Here is a 24940-nt window from a genome sequence, read left to right as displayed (position 1 = left end):
GTCTTCCAGCTTCCCTCAATGAGGTCACACTCACACTTTCAAGCTCTTGTTTTAAGAGCTGTTGGGCCCAGCCAGGGGCTGACCACATCTCTTCATTTCTTTCTGTTTGATAGGGACCCTCACCCTGTGCAGGAGCCAACTGATTGGGAGCACACCCCAGGGTGGCCAAGGGCTCAAGTGAGGGGATGAGTAGGGATTCCCTGTGAAGGAGCTGGTGGACAGGCCAAGAGGGAGGCTTCTCCCCAACCTGGCCCCAGACCTTGCTGATGACCGTCTTCTGAATCACTAAACAAGGGGCTATATTACGTCCAGGACAACTTAAGACAAATCTCATTCTGCAGTGGAGCAAATGGGACCCAACAACAGGAAGACCTGCCCAGGTGACCCCACATTGACAACCTTGCAAAAAGGCGGGTGGTAGCAGGGTTGGTGAGAACTTCCTGCTTCCCCCAGTATCACCCTCCTTGTCAATGTCCCCAGTCCTTAAGTGGCTGAGGTGGGGAAGGCTGCTGCCCTCTGATCCCCTCCTTCTGGATATTTGGGCATGGATTTCCTCACTGGAAACCTCCATCCACAAGCCAGAAGGTGTCTCAGTCCATTTGGGCTGCTATAACAAAAATTACCACAGACTGGGGTGCTTATAGACAGAAATCTATCTCCATTCTGGAGGCTGAGAAGTCCTAGATGAAGGCGCTGGCAGATTCGGTGTTTGGCAAGGGCCTGCTTCCTGGTTCACAGACAGCCACCTTTCCTGTGTGTCCTCACATGGCAGAATGGGTGGCAAGCTCTCTACAGTCCCTTTTATGAGGACACTAATTCATGAGGGCTCCACACTAATGATCTTGTCACCTTCTAAAGGCCTGCCTCCTAATACCACTGGGAATTTCAACTTAGGAATGGAGGGGACCCCACAAGCATTCAGTCCATAGCAGAGGCGGGTGAATGGCTAGGCATGGAATGCAGGCCATGTGACTTGCTGTGCATCGAAAGCCACGACAGGCAACGGGAGTATTCTTTCCTCTTCCACTGAACTTGTAAGTCCTGAGGTCCGACAGCGTGGTAATGAGGACAAAGCTCAAGTTGTAGGAGATGCCAGATGTCTGCTCCAATTTATTTTCTTCAAGCCCCTGAGCTGCTCAGGGATATAGTTGTGGGTGCTCTTGGTGAATAGGGATGTGCCAGAGGCTAAGAGACTGGTACGGGGCACACCGTGAGCCAGGGGTGAAGCTAGGATTGAGACCCAGGACTTCAGCACTCAGGTCGGAGTTCTGTCTCCCATCCCAAGCCTCACCCAGGGCTCAACCCAGGAATGCTATGAGAGGCAGCCTTCCCCAAGCCCCAAGCATCCTGGGGCCAGACTGCTGGATTTTCTGCTCCTGGCAGTGTGAACTTGGGCAAGATACTTCCCCTCTCTGAGCCTCAGTTTGTCTTCTATAAAATGGGAGTAATGATAGTACCTAACTCATGAAGTTATTGAGAGAATTAAGTGACATGTTCTACATGAATATATGTGGTACGTAAAGAACTCCTATTCGAGTTAAGCCCGAGCTTACCATATGTCCTTGCAGTCCCCCTCCCACGAGAAATGAAGACCTATCTACCAGAGCCTACATGTGAATGTTCACAGCAGCTGTATAATCACCAAAATCTAGAAATAGCACTGGTGAATGAGTAAACAAGCTGCAGTACTTTTATATAATGGAATACTGCTCAGCAATAAAAAGGAACCAACTACCGATTGAAGCAACAACACCAATGAACCTCAGAAGCATGGGGCTGAGTGGAAGAAGCCAGGCCCAAAAGGCTGCAGACTGTATAATTCCATTTCCATGACGTTCTAGAAAAGGGGAAACTATGGTGACAGAAAGCAGACCAGTGGTTGCTGGGGTTGGGAGAAGGGATTGATAGTAAAGGGGCTATAGGGAACTTTTTAAGGGGGAACAAAACTGTTCTCTATCTTGATCATGGTTGTGGATACACTTGTCAAGCCAAATCAGACTGTCGATTCAAAGGGGGCGAGTTTTATTTTCTACATTAAAAGAATAAAACCTGATTTTTCAAAGATTATTTATATATTTATTTATTTGAGAGAAAGAGAGCAGGAGGAGGGGCAGAGGGAGGGTCAGAGAATCTCAAGCAGACTCAGCACTGAAGGGCGGGGGGCGGGGTGCGATCTCAGGATCCTGAGGTCTTGAACTGAATCTAAACCAGCAGTTGGAGGCTTAACCCACTGAGTCCCCTAGGCGCCCGAGACAACCCTGATTTTTTAAAAAGCAGAGCCTAGGGCATAATAAACACAATGAAAGTGTTAGCTGCCGCTGTGATTATCATTATTATTCCTCTTCGGATGGCGGTTACCCAGGGAAGTCTCTGGATTGGGGGTTCACGTCCCAGACTCACCCTGGCCATGCGTCAGCACCCACCCTCCTGTTCGGGCTGTCAGGGGAGGACACTGTGGGGAGTCTTGGCCCACCCCACCCACTCTGTGCTTGTCGGTAGACGGGGAGGGCAGCGCCTGGGGAGGGTGCTTGGCTGTTTCCTGTGTCTAGTTTCCCTCCTGCTGATCCTGTGAGGCACTCAGTGACACGTTAGTGAGAAAGATGCCATGAGAAATAAAGTTTGTTATGAATTATTCTTCTTGAGGCTAATTATAGGCACAGAGGATTATTTACAGAAGCAGGAGGCAGCAGGGAGGGAGAGGGGCTCAGAGGCGAGGCGTAGAAACACAGCAGAGGGCTGGAGAGTTGAGCAAATGGGGCTGTATTTGGGGGAGTAAAGTCACGTTTTAAATAAAAGCTATAACTAAACTCAGGTCCCCGCTGATGAAAGTATCTCAGTACACATATCTGAGGCCCCAGGCTTTGTCATGTCCTTGAGATGGATTGGGATGCATCCCCCAGGTCTGTGGGGTTCTCCGGGTGGGGTATGGGGCAAACATGGAATCCCAGGGAGTTGTGGACCAGCGTCCACCCCATTGCCCAGCCCCGCTCTCTTCTCCTGGGCTTCTCTTGTTCCTGTTGACGAAGGGTTATTTCCACTCACAAAGGTGGGAGTGGAGGCCAGACTGAGCCAAATGTAGGCACCTGCTGGCTGTAGCAGACCAGTGAGAGAAGAAACTAGAGGGGAGTTGGGGGAACTGTGTAACTCCTAGAGAGTGTAGCCCATCATGGCTCAGGGTGTTTGGGGCCTGGTATGGCCCCAGCTTCCCTCTTCACAGGAGATAGAAACCAATGTTTGTGTGAAACTTCCCACTCTTTAAATAAATGCTGGTTGAAACTTACAAGACACATCTGGAGGCCTGTGGACCCACAATTTGCAGCTTCTGAAACCCAGCCTGGTGTCTTGTTGGTCCATTCAGAAGATTGAGGCCCAGGCAGGGCTAGGTTCAGGGACTCTCTGGCCTACTGTACTCAGCAGCCCACAGAGCACAGTCCAGCCATGGACTCCTGCCTGAGGCTGGGGAGCAGCGGTCGCCGGGGATGCCACACCGTGGGTCGATGGCTCTCTGTGCTTGCCAGAGGGCACCGTTCTTGCCCTCCCCTGAGTGGGAGCAGTGGGCTTTTCCAGTTATTTATGCCTGGCTGCATGGCCATCTAGCCGCTCAACCAGGCAGGAAATGACAGCAGCATCTTTGGCTCCCCCCCCTACCCTCCCTCCGGGCCCCAGGGGCATCTCCTTACCCCGCCCCCCACCAGACAGTCCACCTGGGGCCTGTTCCAGGTCATGCTGCTCCCCCTGTGGAGTGGCACAGCCTCCACTCTCCTACTCGCACAGCAGAGCCATCCCTACTGCCTTGTGATCCCATCGGCCCCGTCTTGGCACAGGCACAGACCTTTTCTAATCAAACCTCTGCTGCCACTGGATATGTCCTGCCTCAAATTCTTTACTTCCGCCCTTCCCCCAGCCTGGAATGCCCTTCCCCACTGCCCCCTCCAGGCCCCTGCCTTGCAGTGCAAGTGCACCCCCTGCCCTCATCCCTCTGGGCGGGGCGGGGTGGGGGCACACACGCTACTCACTGTATGTACTCCCCAACCACCCACGCTGGGTGATCAGCACCCCAGAACCACCCCACAGTGCGGGGCTCGGGGCCTGGCACCCAGCAGGTCCTGCACAAACTTACTTATCCCTTCCTTCAGAAGTATGTAGTGAGGGCCTCCCGGATTCAAGGCCCTGTTCCAGGGGAATGAGACAGGCGTCTACTCCTTGAGCTGCCCTGCTGCTTCCCAGGCAGATGGACAGCAAACAGGTCAAATAGGGAAGCTGTCAGAGAGTGCCATGGGTACCGTCTGTGATGGGGCACTGAAGGAAGGCCTCTCTGCAGATGTACCCTGCGCCTAGATCTTGGTGATGAGGGTGAGGCTACAGCATCAGTAGGAACAGCATCCTGGGCAGAGGGAACAGCAGGTACGATGGCTCCAAGGCAGGAATGACCTTAGAGTGGTAGGAGAACAGGTGAGAGGCCAAGGTTTAGGTGGCTTTGGGGGCGGGAGAGGGTAATGGCCTATGACATCTGAAGGAGAGGAGAAAAGACGACGGGAGAGGCAGAGCCAGCAGCTTTCCAGCTGGCGTAGTGATGGTGCTGTTTGCGTGGGGAACTGACCATTTGACATGGCCATGCAGGGTGGCTGAGAGGACACGTTCTGCAGCTACAGGCCCAAAGATCCTGCCGTGGGGATTTTGGAGTTTTCTGCCCCAAGGTGTTCATTGAAGCCCGAAATCCTCCGGAGTAAGGAGATAGCAGATCACAGGGCCAGGACAAAGGGAAGAGCCTCAGCAGGGCCCCGACTGTGGGGGCCAGGAGGAGCTCCTGAGTCAGACAGAGGAGGCAGTGGCAAGTGAGAGAAAGGGTTTCAGTGGAGAAGTGGAGGTAAAAGCAAGACAGTCACAGCTGAGCCAGGAACAGGGGGAGGACTGAAGCAGGCTGAGGGCAAGAGAGAGAAGGGACCCAGGCTGGAGAGGAGTAAAAGAGATGAACAAGCACTTTTCTTGTCCGTGATGGAGGAGAGTTGAGCATCATTGGAGACCTGTGGGCCTTTGTGACATTTTACACAGTGTGGTGATGCTGCCTCCAGGAAGCCCTCTGGATGCTTCAGATCAAGCCCCCTAGTTATGTGCCACCAGTGCTTCTCTGCCAGAACTCTGGGTTATAATCCTGGACTTCCTGCTCTGACAACTAGCCAGTGTCTGTCTTCCATAAGTGGGTGAACTTCTGAGAGAGGGGCCTGGGTTTTGCCCTCTGTATAAAATTTGGGCTGTCACCCAAGGCCTGGTGAGAGAGGCTGAGGATGACAGGGAGAGTAGGCACGGTTCTGGTGTGGAGGCCCCAGAGGGAGCCAAGGTTGCTGGGTTGGTGAATTGGCCCAGAAGGAGGTCATGCTGACCTTCAAGCCAGCAGGCCTGTGGGCTGGGAAGCACATCCCAGCAGGGGGCAGATGTGCCAGGAAGCAGGGGGGTTCCAGACATGACAAAAGTGCTCTTTGGCCTGGAGCTTCCACAGGAGCACCCCAGCCTCTCCCAGCCCCCCCACCCCACCCCATCACGCTCTGCACAGCGCAACGACAGCAGCCCCACGTTCTGTTACGGGGCAGACCAAGGTCTGCCTTGTTCTTGTCCGTCTGCTTTTGGGCTGTAGCCAGCTGTATGCACCCAACAACAGGACCAGGCCCTGGCTGGGTCCTTGTTGGACAGAAGGATGCTTAGATGACCCTCCCCATTCCCACCTAGCCCCTTTCTCTGGGATAGGGTTTGGCAGAGGGGCTCCACATACCCCAGGGACTGACCTGCCGTCCCAGCTGGTCCAAGCAGGAGAGCTGGGCTCTGTGGCCTGGCATGCTGACCTGTGAGTCGTCTTCAGGGCCTCTCTTGAGTGGGGACCCCCACCAGGGAACAGGAGCCAAGGTGGGAGACCCCCAGCAACCCTGAGCTTCCCTCAATTCATTAAGACCTGTAAATTTCTCATTAATATACTTAAAGTTCGTTTTAAGGGGAACAAGTGCAGAGATAATTGATAATAAACCCTCAGTTAATGCCCTCGGTTTACTGTATGTAATTTATATCCGCAGATAGCGTCTCTCACTCCCAATTACCCATTTAGCTGTGGTGATAACAGCAGTTCAATCAGACCGATACCAACTTTTATATATTCCAGCCCGAGAGCCATAAATACCCACACAGGGAGACTCACTGGGCCCACTGTATTTTTTTTTTATTAAGATTTAAATATTCATGCAATTATTAGTGATTTATTAAGAGCTAATGACCCCTTCAAGAGGCTCTAAATCTTCACTCACAGAGGCCCTGGCCCTCCCCTCCCCCTTTGCCCCATCTCTCCTTATTGCCCCCTCCCCCCAAATCAGAGAAATGAACTGCTCTTCCACGGCCCAGATGACATCATAGCATCACCCGTGTTTCCATGGCTACGGCAGACAGGTGAGGTGGAGGCCAAGGACCAAGGTCAGACCCAGGGAGAGGCTGGGCTTCATGAGACTGGAGGCTCTTGCTCACTTCCCAAGCAGACCTGGAAGACTCAAGGATGAGGAGGCTGCCCACCAGCCTGGCCACACCACTGCTGACCAGCAGCATCTGCATGGCAGCCTCCTCCAGGCTGGTTTCCAGGAGTACCATCCCCCCCCCCCCATCTCATTCTGGCATGAGCGTAGTTCCACCCAACCCCAGCCCTCCCTCAGATCCCTCCTTCCTTCACGTTTGTCTGTGTCTGCCAGCTTCTCTCTCCCCTGCTGCCCTCCCATCCTGTCTTATTTTTAAGTGCTCCACCCCTATTACATCAAGGATGAGAGAATATGCAGGGATCTGGGGTTCTGGGACTCAAGGCCCAGAGAGGGCAGTGGCTTGCCTCAGGCTGCACAGCAAGGCCTAGGCCACCTGTCTCTCCCTCCTCCATGTTCCCTCACACCCTCTTGCTCACTTTCCTCCAGTCCCCGCAGCAACCCCCTCCCAAGACCTCGGAGCCCATTAAAGGGGCAGGAAAGATAATGAACAAACCAGGAAAACATGAAATCAATATTAGGAGAAAAAAGTAGGGCTGCCATTAAGTAAAATAAACAAGCTGGTAATTATTTGGACAGCGGGTAATTAAAATGGGGTGAGGGCTCATTACTGTCTCATCAGGGGTATGATGGGTGCAGCCATACACCCTCTTCCCTGCTGGAAGTTCACAGCCAGGCCTGGGCTCCCACCCACCCAGAATTGCAAGGGGTGGGGATGGCGGAGGTGGGAGGTTTGTCGCACGGTGTTTCCTCTGTGGATGTCCAGCCCCATCCTACCTGTGTCTCTGCCTTCAGCAGCCTTCTCTGGCTCTCCGTGGGTCAGGATCTGAGGACTAGACCCAAGGCAAGCAAGGCAGGGCAGCCCCTCACCCGCCGTCTGCCCCTTCTTCTGACCCCACTGTCCACCCCTAACAGCAGGAAGCTTCTCTCCCCTTTCTCCAACCCTCAGCCTCTAGGGGAGGGGCAGGCCTCAGCTGAGGGTGGAGGACTCTTCCGACATTAAATCCCCAGACTCCTCCCACCTCTGCCCAGACCCCAGGGGACTCTTCAGAGGTCCAGACCCCAAGGGACTTCCTTCCTGAGGCTATGATGAGGAGGGGTCAGGGGGAGAAGACAGGATGGTGGGGTGCTGGCAATGGTGCGAAGAGTCCGGGAGGAGGAGGAGACCAGGAGGGCAGAGCAGTGACTGGGGGCCCCTTGCCCAGCTCAGACCCCGGTTTCTTAGGTCTGTAAAGCGGGAGGAGACCTTGGACATTGTCTAGTCGAGCTCTGGCCAGCCAACTAGCTTGGCCCACAAGGTATTTAAATGTTTAAATTAGTCGTCAACATTTTAAAACAGGAAGTTCCGCATAAAAATGGATTTCCAGCTTCTCTTCAAAGACAACGCCGCCCCCCCACCCCACCCCGCAAAAAGACAAAACCCCGGTGCCTTTTGGCCAGTCACTGATAAGGATAGAAACAACACAGCACCCAGCCCAGAGCTTGCCAGAAGTAAGCCACAGTTACTGCCCCCCGCCCCCAGCTTGCTGGTCCCTGAAGGCGACACCGCGAGGTGGTGGCCCACACCTGCTTCACGCACTTGAGGGTGCGCTGTCTGACGGAAGAAGCGGCCACTGCCCCCCAAACCCATCCTTCAGTAATGCTCTCTCAGCCCAGGAGCCGGAGGATGAAGCCCGGCGTCTCCAGTACAGAGGACCTAGGGAGGCAGCGCAAGAAAGTGACACCTTGAATCAGGTGTCTACAGGACTGGTGGGCATTAGGAGTTAGAGGGGTGCCGTGCAGGTGCAGGGGAAGTTAGAGTGAGGGGAAGGGTACAGGCATGCGGTGAGAGGGGTCATTGGGGCACTGACTGGCTGCAGGGCATGGGCTGGTGGCTGGGATGAAGCTGCTGCATTGGGTGGGGAGCTGACCCTTTACCTGTGGTCGGTCAGTGGGAGCCATTTCAGGGGTTTGAAGTGTGGGTTGAGATTTTCTTTCTAGAAATAGCACTGTGGTGGTACAGTTGAGGATGACACGAAAGCCAGGAGGTGGTCATGGGAAGGCACCTTTGGGGCAGTGTGGGGTGGGGGCTGAGGAGTTGGGGAGCCATACAGTGAGAGGAGAGAGGAAGTAGTAGGTGAGAGAGAGGCGGGGGGCACTCAGGGGCTCAGAATAGTGGTCAGGGAGTAAGAGGGCCTGGTGGCTTTGGGATGCCCCATGAAGCTCCTTAAGGGTATAGCCCTCCGACTGAGAGCAATCCCTGGGAGCAGGAGGTTTGGGGGAGCCACTGAGCCCAACTTGGGATGTGCCTGGTAAGAGGTTCCGGGAGGTGTCCGGAGGCAGGAACAGTAGAGCTCAGCAGTGAGGGGCACTGGGGAACCTTGCTGGAGGACCATGGGAGCAGAAGCCTCAGGAAAGAGGAGAGCAGCGAGGCAAGCCACATAGTGGGGGATGGAGGGGGTGCTGGGGTGCAGGCTCGGGTAGGCTGCTGTGGTAGGAGCTGGATCTACACTGTGTTTTCCTATGGGTCCCCATATGCAGAGAGGTCCAGGTGGGCTCAGCTTCCGAGAAGGGGGTTACAGGGTGGTACAGCCATCCTGTAACCATGCTGTACCATCATAGCGAGGGCATTGGCCACCCCAGCCAGATTTAGCCCAAAGGACAGTAGGCAGTGTTGCTGTGTGTGTGTGTGTGTGTGTGTGTGTGTGTATGTAGGTACAAGCCTTGGTGTGTGTGTGTGCCCATGGATGCCAGAACACTGGGCACAGTGAGTATGATTCTGGAATGCTGTGTGCCCAGGACTTCCTCGGTGGGACTGTGACCACTGGACAGTGCATGGGGCAAGGACTCAAGTCTCTCTTGGGCACTGCTGTGTGGCCCGTGCCTAGCACAGTAGTTGGCACATTGCATCCGTCACAGACTTGGTGAACGCGTGTGTCCTGGTGAATGGCTTAGAGCACTATAGCCATCAGGCCTGGGTAGGAATCCATCACTCACTACTTACTCTACCTCCCTGTTCCTTGGGTTTATTGCCTTAAAGTTGGGATTTAAAGTAGCTCTTCGCCTTCTAGAATTATGCTGAGGGTTAAATAAGAAAATCCATGTTCTTTTTTTTTTTTTTTTAAGATTTTATTTATTTATTTGACAGAGATCACAAGTAGGCAGAGAAGCAGGTAAAGAGAGAGAGAGGAGGAAGCAGGCTCCCCGCCAAGCAGAGAGCCCGATGTGGGGCTTGATCCCAGGACCCTGAGATCATGACCGGAGCCAAAGACAGAGGCTTAACCCACTGAGCCACCTAGGTGCCCAGAAAATCCATGTTCTGCTAAGACTATGTGTGTGTGTGTGTGTGTGTGTGTGTGTGTGCGCGCGCGCGCATGTATGTGTATGTGGGTGGGCATTTGCTGGCTGTGGTTGTGGGCAGCGGCTTCCACCGGCCAAGGGCACGTCGTATTGTGCCTCCCTCCTGTTGCTGGGCTCTGTCCAGGGGCTGAAATTGCCCAGCCCCATGCAGCGCACGCTGAACCAACCCAGGTGAGGGAGTGAAGCCACGGCTCCTGCTTCTACCCCTGGCCTCCACTCTGGCCAGGCTGGCATTAAACCGTTGAGATATGAAATGCCACCCTATCCAAGACAGGGTCTTTAATTAAATTAATTGCCAGCAACATTGTAAAAATGCTGATGGGGTCATAAATGGCGCATCGGCAATGCCGTTCATCATCCCTCCGGACTCGCTGGGGCCTCACCTGGCCTGGCAGGGCTGAGAACCCCAGGGAGCTCTACAGCCACCAGGGCCTCTGGCAGGCAGACCAAGGGAGAGGGGAGTGGGGGGCACCTTGTTTTAAGGATGCATGTGTGCAACAATTGTATCGCTTGCAGCCCAGCCCAGATGGTTACCTGGCGAAGGGCAGCTCTGGAACTGGCTGGGGCACCGGGGAGAGGAAGGGCAGGCAGCATCCTTCAGCCTGCTCGCAGGTCGGACGTACCCTTGATCCACAGGGAGTGTGAGAATCGGACCCAGCCTGGCCACTGATCGCTGAGTGACCTTGAGCAAGTCCCTATCCCCTCTGAGCCCCAGCTTCCTCATTAGGAAGACAGGTAGACCCCTACCCCACCTGCCTGCCCAGAACCCTCCTGGCCTCCCTCCCACAGCCTCCTGCCCTGCAGGGAGCGGTGCCAGAGATCCTGTTAAGTCCTTTCAGCCCGGGCTGCCATCGGTGCTGGCAGGGCCCAGAGCTTGCATGCTGACCTCCCACTGAGCACTGGGGAGGAGGCTGGCCCGGCGCCCACCGCCCACCTCTGCCAGGTGAAAGGTGGAGCAAGCTTGCCACGCACACATGCACACACGCACGCACGCACACACACCACCACTACCACCCTAACCAGGAACGCCCACAGCAGCACACACTGCACCAGCTGAAGATTCCATAGTAGGAGAAAGCCCTCCTTCCCTAGTTCTCTCTGGGCTGTGCGACCACATAATTACCCTGGATTCCATTCTATTTAATTGCAGCTTATTAAATTCTAACCAGCCAATTATCAGCCACAATTACAGCTTAATTCAGGGACACAATAGCTATTTTATCGTTTGTTAATCAAATGCTTATTTAGGCCTCAGCTTTATTAACTATTTCTCTGGCCCATAGCAAGGCCCTGCGGTAGGAAGGGGCAATGGGAGAAGGCCCCTGGGACCTGTCCCCTCATCATAACACTCCCTCCCTTGGCACCCCGATAGTTTCTAAGTCTCCTTCCCTGGTGGGTTTGGGGACCTTAGTGATGGTAGCAGTGTGACAGAGTGTGGGCACTGGGTCAGGGCAGGTCGGAAGACCCGAGTTTGTGGGTTCCTGAGCTTCACATGTGTTTATCAAGCACCTACTATATGCCAGGCCCAAGGCTGGGTTCTGGGATTACAGCAGTGACCCTAACAAGCGTGGTCCCCACTGTCATGGACATTTCAGAGAAGGGGACATGGAGAGTAACAAGCAAACAAGTTCCCAAACTTGGGAAGTTCCCAAACTTCTCCTGGGAAGGAGAAGCGAGGCTAGAAGGGGCACTTTCAGACACGGTAGCTTGGAGGAGGTAACAGTGCAGTGGAGACCTGAGGGATTCAAGGGAGCAGCCGTGGAAGAGCAAGGGGCAGCGTGTTAGAGGCAGAAGAAGCAAGTGCAAAGGCCCAGGAGTGAGATAAGCTTGGAAGCCTTGAGAAAGAGAGAGCATTGGCATGGACACAGAGTTAGCAGAGGACAGCAAGGTGGACAGGGCCAGACTCTGGTCCAGTCAATGCCCAGAACCCATACCCTATGCCTGGCCCTGACTGAGAGGTGTCAAGAACCCACTCAGCCCCTTGGAGTGTGATGACCTTACGTAAGTCCTGAGCTTGCATTCCCTGCCTGTAGAGTGAGGGGCCAGCAGAGCGCCCCTGAGCACAGCTCCCAGGTGACACGCCTGGTGTGGCAGCTGCAGACAGTATGGCCTGGCCACACCAGGTGTGAGTGTCCCTCAAGCAGACAAAGTGGCATCGTCCTCCACTCCTACCCGCTTTGTCCTTTGCTGTTAGGACTGTCTGCGTGTCCCCCTCATGGCACCTGTGTCTGTTCTTGTAACCAGGCCCCCGGAGCCCACTGGGGAAGGGGGTGACTTTCCTCCGATCTTGGGGGGTGGCTGCCGCTGCTGTGGCACTTCCACGCAGGCATCGTCATGGAAACAGGAGTGCCATGCACGTGTGTATGTGAGTGTGGGCCAGGGTAGCAGCCTCCCACCCTGTTACTGCCACCTCATGCACACTCCTAGAAGGGAGAGGCTGCAGCTGCGTTCTTTCCTCACTCACTGACCATGTACCCACTGGGGTGAAAGAGCCTGGCCTCAGACCTGTGCCCCTGCCCAGGGAAGTCCTCACTACTGGGAACGATAAGCAGCAGCCCACGAGACGAATGACTGAGGGATGGGCCCAGGGGCAGAGCAGGGAAAGAAGAGAGGCTTTGGTGCGCACCTCCAGCCCCCAGGCAGGGGGGCAGCCTGGTGTGGGGTCAGCATGTGTGCCCTGGATGGGAAAACCGAGGCTTAAGAAACAGCAAAGCTGGGGTGAGGGGGTCCTGCAACAGCCGAAGGAGCCCCAGAAGCAGCAGACAGGCTGCGCAGAGATTCCTTACATGTTGGATTTGGAGGAATTCTGAGGCACCTACCCCAGCTTAGCCTGATCCTGTGGCACTCCATTGTCACCTCCAGGCAGGTCTATGTGTCCGAGATGCAGCCTGGAGCCTCAGGGTTCTTGGTGCAGCTCCCAGGTCTGTGGTCCCAGGGCCTCCAGCCCACCATTCCACCATGGCCACCCCGTCCCACCGCTGTCTGTGCGTCTCTGACAGCAAGTGCAGCTTCATCCCTGCTTTTCAAAGTCTCTCAGGGGAGGTCCATCATCGTGCAATTGCCCACATTTAAAACCTAGTAATTCAGGAAGCAATCTTGGGTTGTGGAGGTGCAAGTTGGCAGGAGAGCAGAACTCGCTGGTCCCCTGCATGTCTCCGCCACCCCCTAGCTCCCCACCTGCCACTGTGGCCCTGGCTTCCTGCCCCAGCCCCTCCCCAGACCTCTTGGGCACACTCTGCCTCCCTGGGGTCCAACACAGGTGCTTCAGAAATCAGGTTCCTCTCCCATTGATTTCCTTGATCGCTGGCTTGATTGATTGGAGGGCAAGCAGAGCCAGCTTTCCGTTGGATTTGGGTGTGTGTCTTCCACTTCCAGCCTTCCTCTCTGGGTCTTGGGCTCATTTAAGGGGGTGATGTTCACCATGCATTCAACAAACACCTACTGGGCACCCGCTGTGCGTCACACGCGGCCAGGCTCCGGGGACGTGCAAAGGGATGTCACCATTCGGTCTCTGCCTTCACGGTACTGACTGTGGGGAGACAGACTTGTGGATGGGGACGATATGAGGTTGGAGGCACTAGGTCAGTTCAGCTGAGCTGTGGCAGATCAGAGGAGGTATAGCAGGCTCTGGCTGGGGGTCCAGGAAACTTCCCAAGGGAGGACGTATTTGAGCAGGCCTCGAAGGGCAAGTAGAAGTCACCCGGGCAGATGGAATTACCAGGCCTTTGGTATTGGCCCAGAAGAAAGAGAGGTTTCCTTCCCAGCAGCCCCACCCAAATCCCAGAGTCCCATCAGCTCTCATGGGATGACCTGTCCGTCTGGGAACCAGTCAGTGTCAGATGCCCACTGCTTGGGCAATTTATGGGCTCAGCCCACCTGGACTGAATGAGCATGTGCGCTAAAGGGGGTCGGGGGAGAGCGTCCTCTGCAGAAAAGCAGGTACCCTTAGCCAGAAGGCGAGGGAGGCAGAGCCTGGCACGCAGTGTGCACACACCCTTGAGGAACTGCAGAATCAAGGTGCCATCCCACCGGGCACAGTTGGAGGGAGGCTCTAGAGACAAGGCCAAGTGGCAGCTCAGGCCCTGCACCAACAAGGCCTCCAGTGCCAGGTGAAGGACATGGATCATTAGCCTGCAGCACTCTCTCCTCTCCCCCTGCCCTGGGGCCTATGAAGCCTGGACACCCAGGCCCCATGCAGACCTACCAAATGCAAATCTCCAGGCAAGGCAGTCTAGGAACTTAAGTGCCCAGGGGTCAGGGGGCTCCAAGCTGGGTGAATGGGCAGGAAAAGTTCAGGTAGAGAAAGAAAGACGCCAGGCCCCGGGTCCCTCCTCCATCACATTTCCAATCCCAAATATGTCTCATGCATAGCCAAAGCAGGGACTGGTGATTCTGACTGCCAGGACTATTGGGAGGTTGAAAGGAGCAGGGGGCGGCAGGGGCTAGGTGGGCCCGGGGGAGCAGCGCGCACATCTCCTGGCTGAATGAGGCCGGATGATACCCTGCCCCTGCCCCCACCCCACTCCCAGGACTCAGTCTTTGCTCAGATAATACAAGTTCATTAATAGCTTGATTAATCACACCTCATATTTTCATGGTGCTTTTAAAAATAAAACATTTGAAAGCACTTTCACACCCACCCTGGGCCTCAGAGTTGCACGGTGGGTCTTATCATCCCGCTGCAAGTGAGAAAGGGATGCTCTGAGGAGCAGCAGGGCAGGGACCACGCGTGCCCATGCAGGAGCCCTCTCCCTGCCTACAACTCCACCTGCAGGCCTCTCTGCACAGCCGCGGGCTCTCCCTGCAGGGCAAGAGTGAGGTGGCTGTCCTTGGCAGAGCGGTTGAAATTCAAGAGAGAAGAAGGGGTAGTCATTCAGTCACTCAACAAACACTCCATCAGCATCCTGGACTTCCGCCCCAAGCAAGTACAACAGTGTGCAAGCTATTCTGAAAGTACCTGATCTGAAGATCTGAAGGCACTGTGGAGAGAGGCTCAGGAGACAGCGTGGGCACTGGGACAAGTGAGATAGTGTGGTTCCAGGAAGGCATTCCAGAGAAAGTGGCACGTTTGCTATAACTTGAAGGCTGGGTGAGAGCCCCCAGATGGACCGCATGGGGCAGGTCTGCCACGGGGTCCCCTCCATTAGATGCTCCCTCATCCACCTGTCCGCTGCCTCTCCTGCCTCCCTCCACTTGTTCATGTGGGAAGATCTCATCATTCCCTTGCACACAGCTCTCCAGATGCTCCCATTGCCATTGCAGTAGAATCCCAGCTCCCTACTAGACCTAAAGACCACAGGCCAGGCCCCTGCTCCCTGTCTCTCATGAGTCTTCCCTGCCCTCCCTCCACTCTGGCCATGCTGACCTCCTCACGGGCCTCACACAAGCCTGTCTGTTCTCTGCCTGATAGCCTCTGCTGCAGCCTGTTCCTTAAACCCTTTTCCATCTGGCTTTGGCATTCAGGGCTCTGCTCGGATATCACCTCTGCAGAGAGATCTGCCCCGAGTCCTCCTCCCCTCCAGAGCCCTTGAGCCCACACCCTTTCTGAAATAGCACCCCTTTTACCTGCGGTGGAACCCTCAGCAACATCTGGAATCCTTTATTTTGTTTTATTTCTCCAACTTGGAGAGCAGGGGCTGTGTTTGTCTTGCTCACTCTATCCCTGAACAGGTCTGGCACTCCAGAAGTGTTTGTTTGTTTGAATGAATGAACAAATGAATACATTTCAGGTCATGGGAGCCCTATGTGAGGGGAGGGAGTCAGTCCCAGGCTTAGCTCTGGCCAAGCCCCCATCTGCTTCCACATATACACAGATGAACCTACGTGGTCTCCCAAGCCTTTCTCCCTTGTTGTTCATTATGAGGGATGCTGGGGGTGGGGACTACTTGGAATGTTGCTTCCACTCTTCATGGGGCGTCCAGAGCAGGGGTGTTGGCTTGGGCTGACTTGGGCAGCCAGTGCCCTCCCAAGACAGGTGGGGGCCAGCTGGCCAGCCCTAGGGCTCACTAGAAGCTGGGTCATGCTTTGGGGTCTGATCTGTATGCAGGTGACTAAGAGCCTACTGGGGATCTGCCAGTAAGTGAAAGTGGTTTTCCAACTGATTTCTGGTAAGGCAGCTAGGCCATGGCCTTAGCAGGTAGGAGAGCCTTGGCTGGGGCCTGGTGAACCAGAGCTTCTTGGGGAAGTGAAGGCTGGGATTTGGGGCCTGCCGGGGCTGTATGTGGCCTGCACCTGCCAGCCTTCCTGCAGCCCCTGGCTGCCCAGCCCAGGAGAGCAGTCCACCCATGTTCATTGTCTCAGTGGCCCCGAGGGCAGCAGCAGCAGGCAACCCACTCCAAGTCCCCAGTTGTAAATGCCAGCACTAGGCAGCCTTGAGCTTAGCTGCCCACCTGTATCTCCTGTATAAGAGTTACAGCACCAGTGAAGTCAGGCCCTGGATGCAGAGGGCAAGGCGATATGTGTGGTTGCCTGGGGGAGTGAGGTGGGGGACCCCTCTTTCCAGAGGAAGTGACAGTAGAGCTGGGCCCTGAGGAGAAGGTAGGGAAGTGCTGGCAGAGGAGGGAGGAAGGGGGTTTGAGACAGAGAAGACCATGGACAGAGACCTAGAGGTGGTAGGGGTGGTGCCTCGAAGGGATCAGTAAGTGTTTCTGCACAGGAAGGCGAGAGAACTGTCTGTGCTGGAATGGAAAACTCAGGGATGCCAGCCAAAAGCAACTGGCTCCATCCTGAAGCATCCATTGGAGCCAGGCACACAGTAGGAAGCAGAAGAGGCAGGCCAGGGGTAGGACAATAGGGAGTGGTGGGGACTGTGGCAAACTAGAGAGTGTGGGCCCTGTGGGAAGGATCACCTGTCACTGGGCCGGGAGCATGGACTGTTTGGTGTTGTCTTTTTTTTTTTTAGACAAGTACAGGATTCAATCAAAGACAGAGATGCTCACTCTAGTAGTGGCTTGCGGTATGGAGGGGGAGGGACCCGCGGCTCATGCTCCGCCTTAGTTCAGGCAAGAAGCCCGAGGGGGACAGTGAAGGGTCAGGCCAATCATGTGCTGACCACGGGGTCGCAGGCTTCAGGGCCAGAGGAGGTGAAGCCCACTCTGAAGCTTCTAGTAGCTCCAAGAGGACATCCAGTGGGGCCTGAATTTACCCCTACGCGTAGCCTCAGAGTGTCCTTGGTAGAGGGGATAGCTGCAGCCTGGAGGGTGCCCCCGGGTCAACCCCGTAAATGCCTCCCCTCAGGGTGAGGAGGGTAAGGCCGCACCAGCGTGGCGTGACGAAGGCCCTGGAGAAGTGAGCTATGTCCCTTATTGGTCACAGTACATTTATTTTTCATTAGCAGTTAAATGCAGACATGAGGGATTGTGCTGGGTTCAGCAGGCAGCTGACGTGAGCAGTGCTTGGTGCCGCAAGCAATAGGGTGGCTAGAGGGCCACTCGCTGCCTGTATTCTCGGCCGGAACCCCTGCCCTTCCAGCCCTGAGCTAGTGGGCAGGCACCGGCCATTGCTTCCAGCCTCCATGAAGTGAGGTGCAGGGAAGCCTGGAACCTGCCACTGAGGGGTCCCATCCCCCGCTGGAGCTGCTGACCCCTGCCCCCCCCACCCCTCCAGGCCCCACTCAGTGGTCAGGCTTGGCCCTTCTCTGGGCAGCCGTGGGGTCTGCAGAGACACCATGTCTAGAGGGGCCCCAGGCCTGCTGGCTCCCTGCTCCAGGCCTGCACGCAGGAGCCCACGCTTCCGTCCGTGTGCACACCTTAGGCCTACGCCTGCCCCAGCCCTCCCTAGCGGAGTGGTGAATGGCCGCCCAGTGACAGCGAAGAGGAAGTGTAATAACAAAGGTCACAACACTTTCTGAGTCCAGGGTCCAAGTCAGGGGGTGCGAGGGCCGTGAATTCACCCTCGGAGCTCAGTTTCCATCTGTAAGATGTCTAGACCGTTCCTCCCCTCTGCCTGCACCCCCACATTCCTCAGCCTCCACCAGACCCCAGGGGGCAGTGGCAGAGCCCTGGAGCAGGCAGGATGGAGAAAGGGAAGCTTTGTTTCCCCAACGGCAAGTGTGCTTTTCCTGGGTAGGTTGGCCTTGGTCTTGGAGCTGAAGCAAAGTGCACAGGCCATGCCAAAGAGAGCTCAAAGAGGAAAAGACAGGCTGGGGAGAGGCCAGGGGGAGGGGGTGGATGGCTGTGCTGCAGATGCCATCTGGCTGAGTCAGATACACCCTCCACACCCCCCCATCCCTCCCACCCAAGGGCATGACTCCCCACCCCAACCTGAGGGCAAGGCATCTGGCTCTGTGCCTCAGTTTCCTCAAAGACATTGCTGTATGGCTGCTGAGTTAGGGGAGAGGCATTCCTTTGCCCTCAGAAATGCAAAACCGCTAGGCCCTGGCGTGAGCCGGGCACAGTGCCTTTTCTCATCTCCTCCTCACAGCTGCCCAAAGAGTGGGGTGCTCCCTCTGGCAGGCGAGGAGACAGGCTTGTGGTGGGGGTGAGTGTGCCTGAAGTCACACCAGGTTTCAGCCTCTCTTGGCTGGCATTCCCAGCTCACCTGAGCTGGCCCAGGACACCCACAGGACCAGGCACAGATCCCCTTCCCAAAATCACAGTCTGGGGGTGGAGAGGACACACTCCCACCTTGGAAAGAGCGGCCCTGTGCAAACGGGAGGGAAAGGGCCGTGTGGCTGCCCTCCACATAGAGAGGGAACCAGGCCTTCTTGGGTTAGAAGCCCACTGTGGGTTTCAGACTGCCCCCAAAAGGGTAGATGGTAGATAACCCAAGAGGCCCACCACAGGAGGGCCCTCCAGAGTCTCCCGAGGGACAGACAGGACCTCAGTGTCACAGATAACTAATGGGTGAATGGCTAATTCACCCAAGGTCACCACTAGCAAGGAGCTGCATTGTTCTCTGAAGCCCAAGTTCTTCCCTCTTTATGCCCTGAGGCCACTGTTGATTGTGAGAGTGGGTTGTGAGAAATCACAGTGGCCCTGAGGGAAAAGCCAGGCTGTAAGGGGCCTGTTTGGTGGGCAACTGGCTGGAGGCTGAGGTCACCCCATCTCCATCCTCCCACTCCCTCCCAACTCACCCTTCTCCACCCTCCCAGGGGTCCTGCTGGTCCAACAGACAGTCAGACTGCTGTGGGGGAGGGGGGATGACCTCCACCAAAGCCTCAGAGCCAATTACCTATGTCATTAGCAACAAATGAGTTGTGGATGCTTGTGGTTTTCAGTTAAAATTAGAAGGAAGCATGCATTCGGGTCTCCTTGAAGGGGCGGCATCTAGCCTGGTCCCTCAGGCTCCCAGACACACACTTCTAGCTCCCACCCTGCCCAGCAGCACAGGCTCCCCCCCCCCACCCCTCCCCTGGACCTCTCCTATAGCACGGCCACCCAGCAACCCCCATATTCTCCCTCACAGCTGCCTCTTCGCCTCCTTCTCTCATATGCTATTTTCTGAGCACCCCCTGCTTCCAGGGGCCGAGAATGGAAAAGAACCCAGAAGTGGCCTCAGAGATGCCGGACATGGGAGGAAGGGACCCTGCCCACCTGTCCTGCTGGGGTCTTCTCCCTCCTTCCAGCACTCTCTGGACCTCTGAGGGTGGTGGGCTACCTCCCCAGGTCCCTGAACTCCTTCCTGAGTAACAGGAGGCCCTAACTTCTGTTGTCTGTGGAGGGCCCCCTAAGTGCTGGGACTCCCACCCCTATCTCATTTCTGCTCTCCATAGTCTTCCAGAGTGGGTGGGCTCTCCCCATTTGGCAGAGGGGACACTGAGGCTCAGGGGAGCATTCAGTAGCCTGGATCGCTGGGGAGCCTGGCCCCATCAGCTGCCTTCCCAGAGCCCAGCCCCAGCCCCTGAATGCCGGGCACGCAGCCCCCACGGGCCCCAAAAGCCTGCCAGTGGCCCCGGCTCACCTTCCCGCTCTGCCCCCACTGCAGGTGCCCAGCAGAGTGCTACGGTGGCCAACCCGGTCCCCGGTGCCAACCCAGACCTGCTTCCCCACTTCCTGGTGGAGCCTGAGGATGTGTACATTGTCAAGAACAAGCCGGTGCTGCTGGTGTGCAAGGCCATGCCTGCCACGCAGATCTTCTTCAAGTGCAACGGGGAGTGGGTCCGCCAGGTGGACCACGTGATAGAGCGCAGCACAGATGATGGAAGCGGTGAGTCTTGGCTGTGCAGCCAGGCAGGGCCCAGGGCAGGGGAAGCCAGTTTCCACCTCAGGGAAAACAGAGGCCCAGAGGGGGGTTTGCAATCGCCTCTGGCTACACGCCTGTGAGGAGGCCAGGATGTCACCAGCCCCGTGCCCACCACTCCAGCTCCCCAGAAGAGGCAGGACTCCCACACCTAGGTCTCCCTGTATGTACACCGGGGCCTTCCCTAGGAGGCCACACCCTCACCAGGCCTGACCACTTGGGAGGGCATGAGTAAAAGGGAACCCCCTACAAAGGCCCCCGGATGCTGTGGTTGGAGGGACATAGGGCTGGGCTAGGCCAGGGGCAGCCTGGTGAGAGGTGCCAGCAAAGAGAGGGAGTTGGGAGGGAGTAGCTCCCAGAGGACAGAAGAGCTCACAGGCCTCATACTCCGTGAGTGTTTGATCTGCATGTTCACTCACTTGCAAATTCCCTGAGCACCCGCTTTTGTGCCAGTGACAAGCCACCACCCTCAGAGAGCCCCAGCTCCTGCAGAGAGGTGGTTGGCACGGGGAGCTCTCAGTGAGCCCTGGAGGCTATGGTGGCAAGAGGAAAGCAGACTGAGGCCCCTCAGAGGAGGTGACATGGAAATGAAGGGGTTCTGAGAGCTAGTCCAAAAGAGGAGAGGGGAATGGCATTCCAGGAAAGGGGCTCAGCATGAGCAAACGCTTGGAGTCAGGCTGGTGTGCTGCTCAAGGTCAGCAGGGAGTGTCAGGTGTGTGTACAGGGAACAGTGGTGCCATCTGGAAGACTCGCCCATCAGGCTCTGGAGTGGGGTCACAGTCCCATGGGATTTCAGACTGCCAAATGGCACGGTCAGAGCTCTGGGTGACACTTGGAGCCCATGTGGGTGAGGGGACTGATGGAAGGGGCAGACCCAGAGACCCAGAAGAGACTGAGCGAAGATGTGGAGGGAGGGGTTCCAGGAACCGCAGGCAGACTCAGGAAGTACCCTTCCCATGGGATGCCCTATTCTGTGCCCCTACCCTGGCCTCAGGCAGCGTGTGGGCTTTGGGATGTGAGTGAGAGTGCTTGTCTGGGTCCCAGCACTCCCCAAGAGCAGGCCTGGTGGAGCTGACGACCCTCCCTTCCTCCTCACTAGCTGGACCCCAGTTCGGTTTACTTCTCCCTTTGCTCTGGGACTCTGTGAGGCCCCCATGTATGAGGAGCCCTCAGGTTGAGACCCGAAACACACAACACACACTTGTAGGGCTGCGGCTTCTAGTGTGAGACGAGTATAGGCTGGCCGTGCCCAGGACAATTCATGCTGATGTCAAGGCAAGCAAGAAACCTCAGGCCCAGAAGGGTGGCCTAAGCTGCCAGGCAGGAGGGTCTGGGTAGCCCAGGAAAGATTCCAGATGAGGAGTAATTTCTAAGCATGAATCTTAAAACCTCCTGGAATGAGCATTTCCCAGGCGGAAGGGCCACAAGACCCAAACGCAGAGACCCAGGTATGGACAGAAGGGGCCCTGGGGGGCACACAGCTGGACATGGGGTTGCGACCACACCAGAACCTTGGAAAGTTGGTGCTGGGCAGAAGGAGACTGCAAGACGGTTCCTAGCCTGGGAGACTTGGAAGCTGTCCCAGTAACTGTGATGTGAGTAGCCTTGAGTTTAGGCAGCGGGTGACTTGGTCCTCAGAGCCAGCCTGTCATGTTACAGATGGCTGTGACTCATCAGGGCCCCAAAAGGGTTCCAACCAAACATTCCGGTCCCTAAAAGTCACACCTGACTCTCCCCTTCTCGAGTTAGCAGGGGTAGGCCTCCTTGCTGCCAGGTGTTGGCTCCTGAGTTAGTGGTTCCTGCCCCGGCCCGAGTTCTGCGCTGGCTGGGCCTAGACACAGCTGCTACTTGCGGCTTCTTTCTTGCAGTCCTCAAAGGTTAACCCTGTGCCAGGCCTAGGTTAGCGCCCAAGATGATTGGCCACCTTCGGACCCCACCTTCAGACCCCAGCAGGTACCAGAAGCCTCCCTGCCCCTGTACCTTTAGGGACTGGTGGGGTGTCTGCCCTCCCTGCCCCGGGCCTCAGTTTTCTCATCTGCAAAATGGGAGTGAGGAGGGTCCCCTTGCAGGTGGGTGGGAGAAGCCATGAGAACTGATGGACCCTGTGTGAACCCAGCTCCAGGCCTTTCTTCTCTTCCCACCCCACAGCCAGGGCCCAGCACCACTTTGGGGCACGATGAGGCCTCCCACTGACAGAGCCCCCAGGAAGAGGACAGATGAGGAGAAGGAAGCTATAGTCAGAGACTGCCTTCCTGCATCATTAAGGGCCTGTCTGAAACTTCTTAGAAGTTTGAAGGCTCTAGGCCAGTCTCCAGCTGCTCCCAGGTTCCCCTTCCAGGATTCCCCACAGATCCCTCCTTGTCTCCTGCCATCAGGAGGTCTGGAATCCAAGGCTTGGCTGAGACCCAGGTCAGGGCCTGCACAGCAGTCACAGGCTGGGCCACATATGCCAAGACCCACCACCCCACACTCCCCAACAGACTCTTCTGGCCTTGCTCCCTTCAAACCAGGTGGAGAGCAGAGCTTGTGGGGACATATCCCTCCCATAATCACTGTGGCCCTTTCCTCCCCTGAGCATACAAACTCAAGCGTCCCATGGCCAGCACATCTGACTTTGTATTGATCTTGATTTCTCAACCCAAAACCATTCAGTGCTTTGAGAAGAGATAGGCTTCCCTTGCTCAGGAACAGATGGCACTACAGTGGGGAGTGCTGCTGTGCAGGGACTTAGACCAAAGACCCTGACCCAGCAACATTCTGTTGTCAGGCGGGTATGGAGGAGTCCTAGGTCAGCGCAGATCTGCAGCCCCGCCCATTCCTGTGTGGGTAGCTGGGTGGACACCCCAAGAGACAGCCTTCCTCTCTTCCCCTCACTTGTCCCCATTCCCCATCCAGAAGGCCAGGAGGAGGGACCAAAGCCTGAAAACCCTCAAACCCAAACCTGCTGATGCTATAAAAGCCCAAAATCAGAGAGACCAAGCCTTGGAGTCCCACCTGGGAAGGTAATTTATTTTATGTCAAACAAACTGGTTATTAGAAGCAGATTGATAAAAAAGTGAGACTCTAAACCCCAACTTGGCCTCAGAGCCCAACCTCCACCCCCCTAACCCTCCATCTCCCCAAAATACTCAATACACCCACACTGGGGCCTCCCCATGTGCCCACAGCATTTACACACCCACTCACACCCCACACGCTCCGGGGCCAGCAGGGACACTGCATCCTTCCTCCCCAGCATCTACCCAGTGACCTGCAGGGAGGAAGGCACCGTCTTCGCATCAAGGACCAGCAGGGCAGTGTCTGGGTCTCCTCCTGGATCCACCACCCTCCTGGAGCTTGTGGGCCTCAAGGGTGCTGCCGGATCTGGGACATCATGGACAAACTTGGCCCTCATTCATGGCAGCAGGAAGGAGATGAGGGGGTGGCAGTGGCAGGACAGAGAGGGGAGGAGATGGGGATAAAGAAATAGGAGTGCTTAAATTTAGTGCTGTTCTCCCCAAACTGAGTTGCCTGAGCTCCCACCACCACCATGGGGGATGCAGTAGTCCATCCATCCACAGACCTGTCCTGTCCACTCAGGAAGGCTACCAGGTTCAGAATGTTCTAAAAGTCTCTCACCACTAACCCTAGAGGCTTAGAGCTGGAAGGCCCTGTCACCACCCCCAAGTGTATACACGGCTCCTTGTGCTTGTCAGGTAGCTAGAGCTCAGGGCCCTTCTCCTGTATACAGACCCTGTGAGGGACCCTCTGTTCTCAGCCCTCACCCTACTGCCAAAGAATACACATATTTTTCACCTTCGAGAAAAGGAGTTGCAGGCAGTGGCCAGAACAGAGGGAGCTTAGCCATGATGACCTCAGCCAGAGGTGGACACCGCCCCCCTCCACCTCCTCGTCTCCTGTGAGAGCTTGTTGGGGGGCAAGGGCAAGGGGGAAAATTCTGGGGACCCAGTGTGGGAGCTGGAGAGACTCCTGAGGAGCGGTCTGGGCAAAGGTCAGGAAAAGACATGTTAAAGAAGTTAAGAGGGAAAACAGCCTCCCGGACTGCCTGCTCAGCCGGGCTGCTGCCCCTCCTGCAATGCAGCCCTAATTGAATTTCTCTGTTAACAATGGAAACACATTGGTTGCCCGGCCTCTCTCCCTTTTTCTGATAAGCCAATGACCCGAGGGAAATTGGGGTCAGGAGAAGGAGAAATTGGAAACAGTCTTGTCTCGCTCCTGGGGACACTGGTTTTGGCCAAGGGCCAGGGGACTAGAAGAGGGCTAGGATCTCCTGTCCAGGGTCCTCAGAGGATTCGGCCTCCTTGGGGGTCCAGGTATGGCAGAAGCTCAGCCTGTCCTTGAGCAGAGTCCCTTCAGCCCAGCCCAGTCAGGGCAGAGAGGGTCCCAGATACCCATCACTGGCCAGCTTCTCCTCTGCAACTGCCCCCTCACCCACCCCCCACTGCTTCTCCGTGAAATGGGCAGGGGGGATCCCTGAATGCACTGTGGATTCAGACAGCCCTGAGCAGCTACAGCAAATCACTGTCTCTCTAAGCCTCTGTTTCCTTATCCGTAGAGTGGGAGCAATACCTTCAAGGGAGTAGATTTCCCAGCATGTGGGAAACCCTGGCTAAGCCCCAGGGGTCTATTATCATACTACATAATCGCTGTAATTATACTGTTAATAGCTGTTATTATATTATCACATGTCATAATCTACCTGCTAAACCCCAGGGAGAGGAACCAGATCCTTCCTCACCTTTTTTAACCACAAAGGCCCCGGAGCTATCCTATCTGCCCCACTCCTTCTGCCTTGGGTCGTTGAAGGCCAGTCTCTGGAGCCCCAAACTCCTCTGTACTGTTGTCTCTGAAACAACAGCAAGCCCCTTTAGAGACATTTCTGCGGCTGCAGGGAGACAGGCCTTGGGTAACAAAGT

The 24940-nt window shown here is 56.0% G+C and overlaps 1 protein-coding gene across 2 annotated transcripts in view; it reads left to right on the top strand.

The window, feature by feature from the left end:
- Positions 1-24940, top strand: part of UNC5A (unc-5 netrin receptor A) — a 60967-nt gene that overhangs the window by 25206 nt on the left and 10821 nt on the right. For both annotated transcript variants that reach the window (XM_004737514.3, XM_004737515.3), the window contains exon 2: positions 19770-19991. In XM_004737514.3, the coding sequence (XP_004737571.2) occupies positions 19770-19991 (222 nt within the window). The remainder of the gene's footprint in view (positions 1-19769; positions 19992-24940) is intronic.

Source organism: Mustela putorius, unplaced genomic scaffold, assembly GCF_011764305.1.
Source record: "Mustela putorius furo isolate JIRA1106 unplaced genomic scaffold, ASM1176430v1.1 tig00000145_pilon_pilon_pilon, whole genome shotgun sequence".
NCBI classification, from domain to species: Eukaryota; Metazoa; Chordata; class Mammalia; order Carnivora; family Mustelidae; genus Mustela; species Mustela putorius.
Note: the sequence above shows the minus strand (reverse complement) of the source record. Positions and strands in the feature narration are given on the sequence as shown.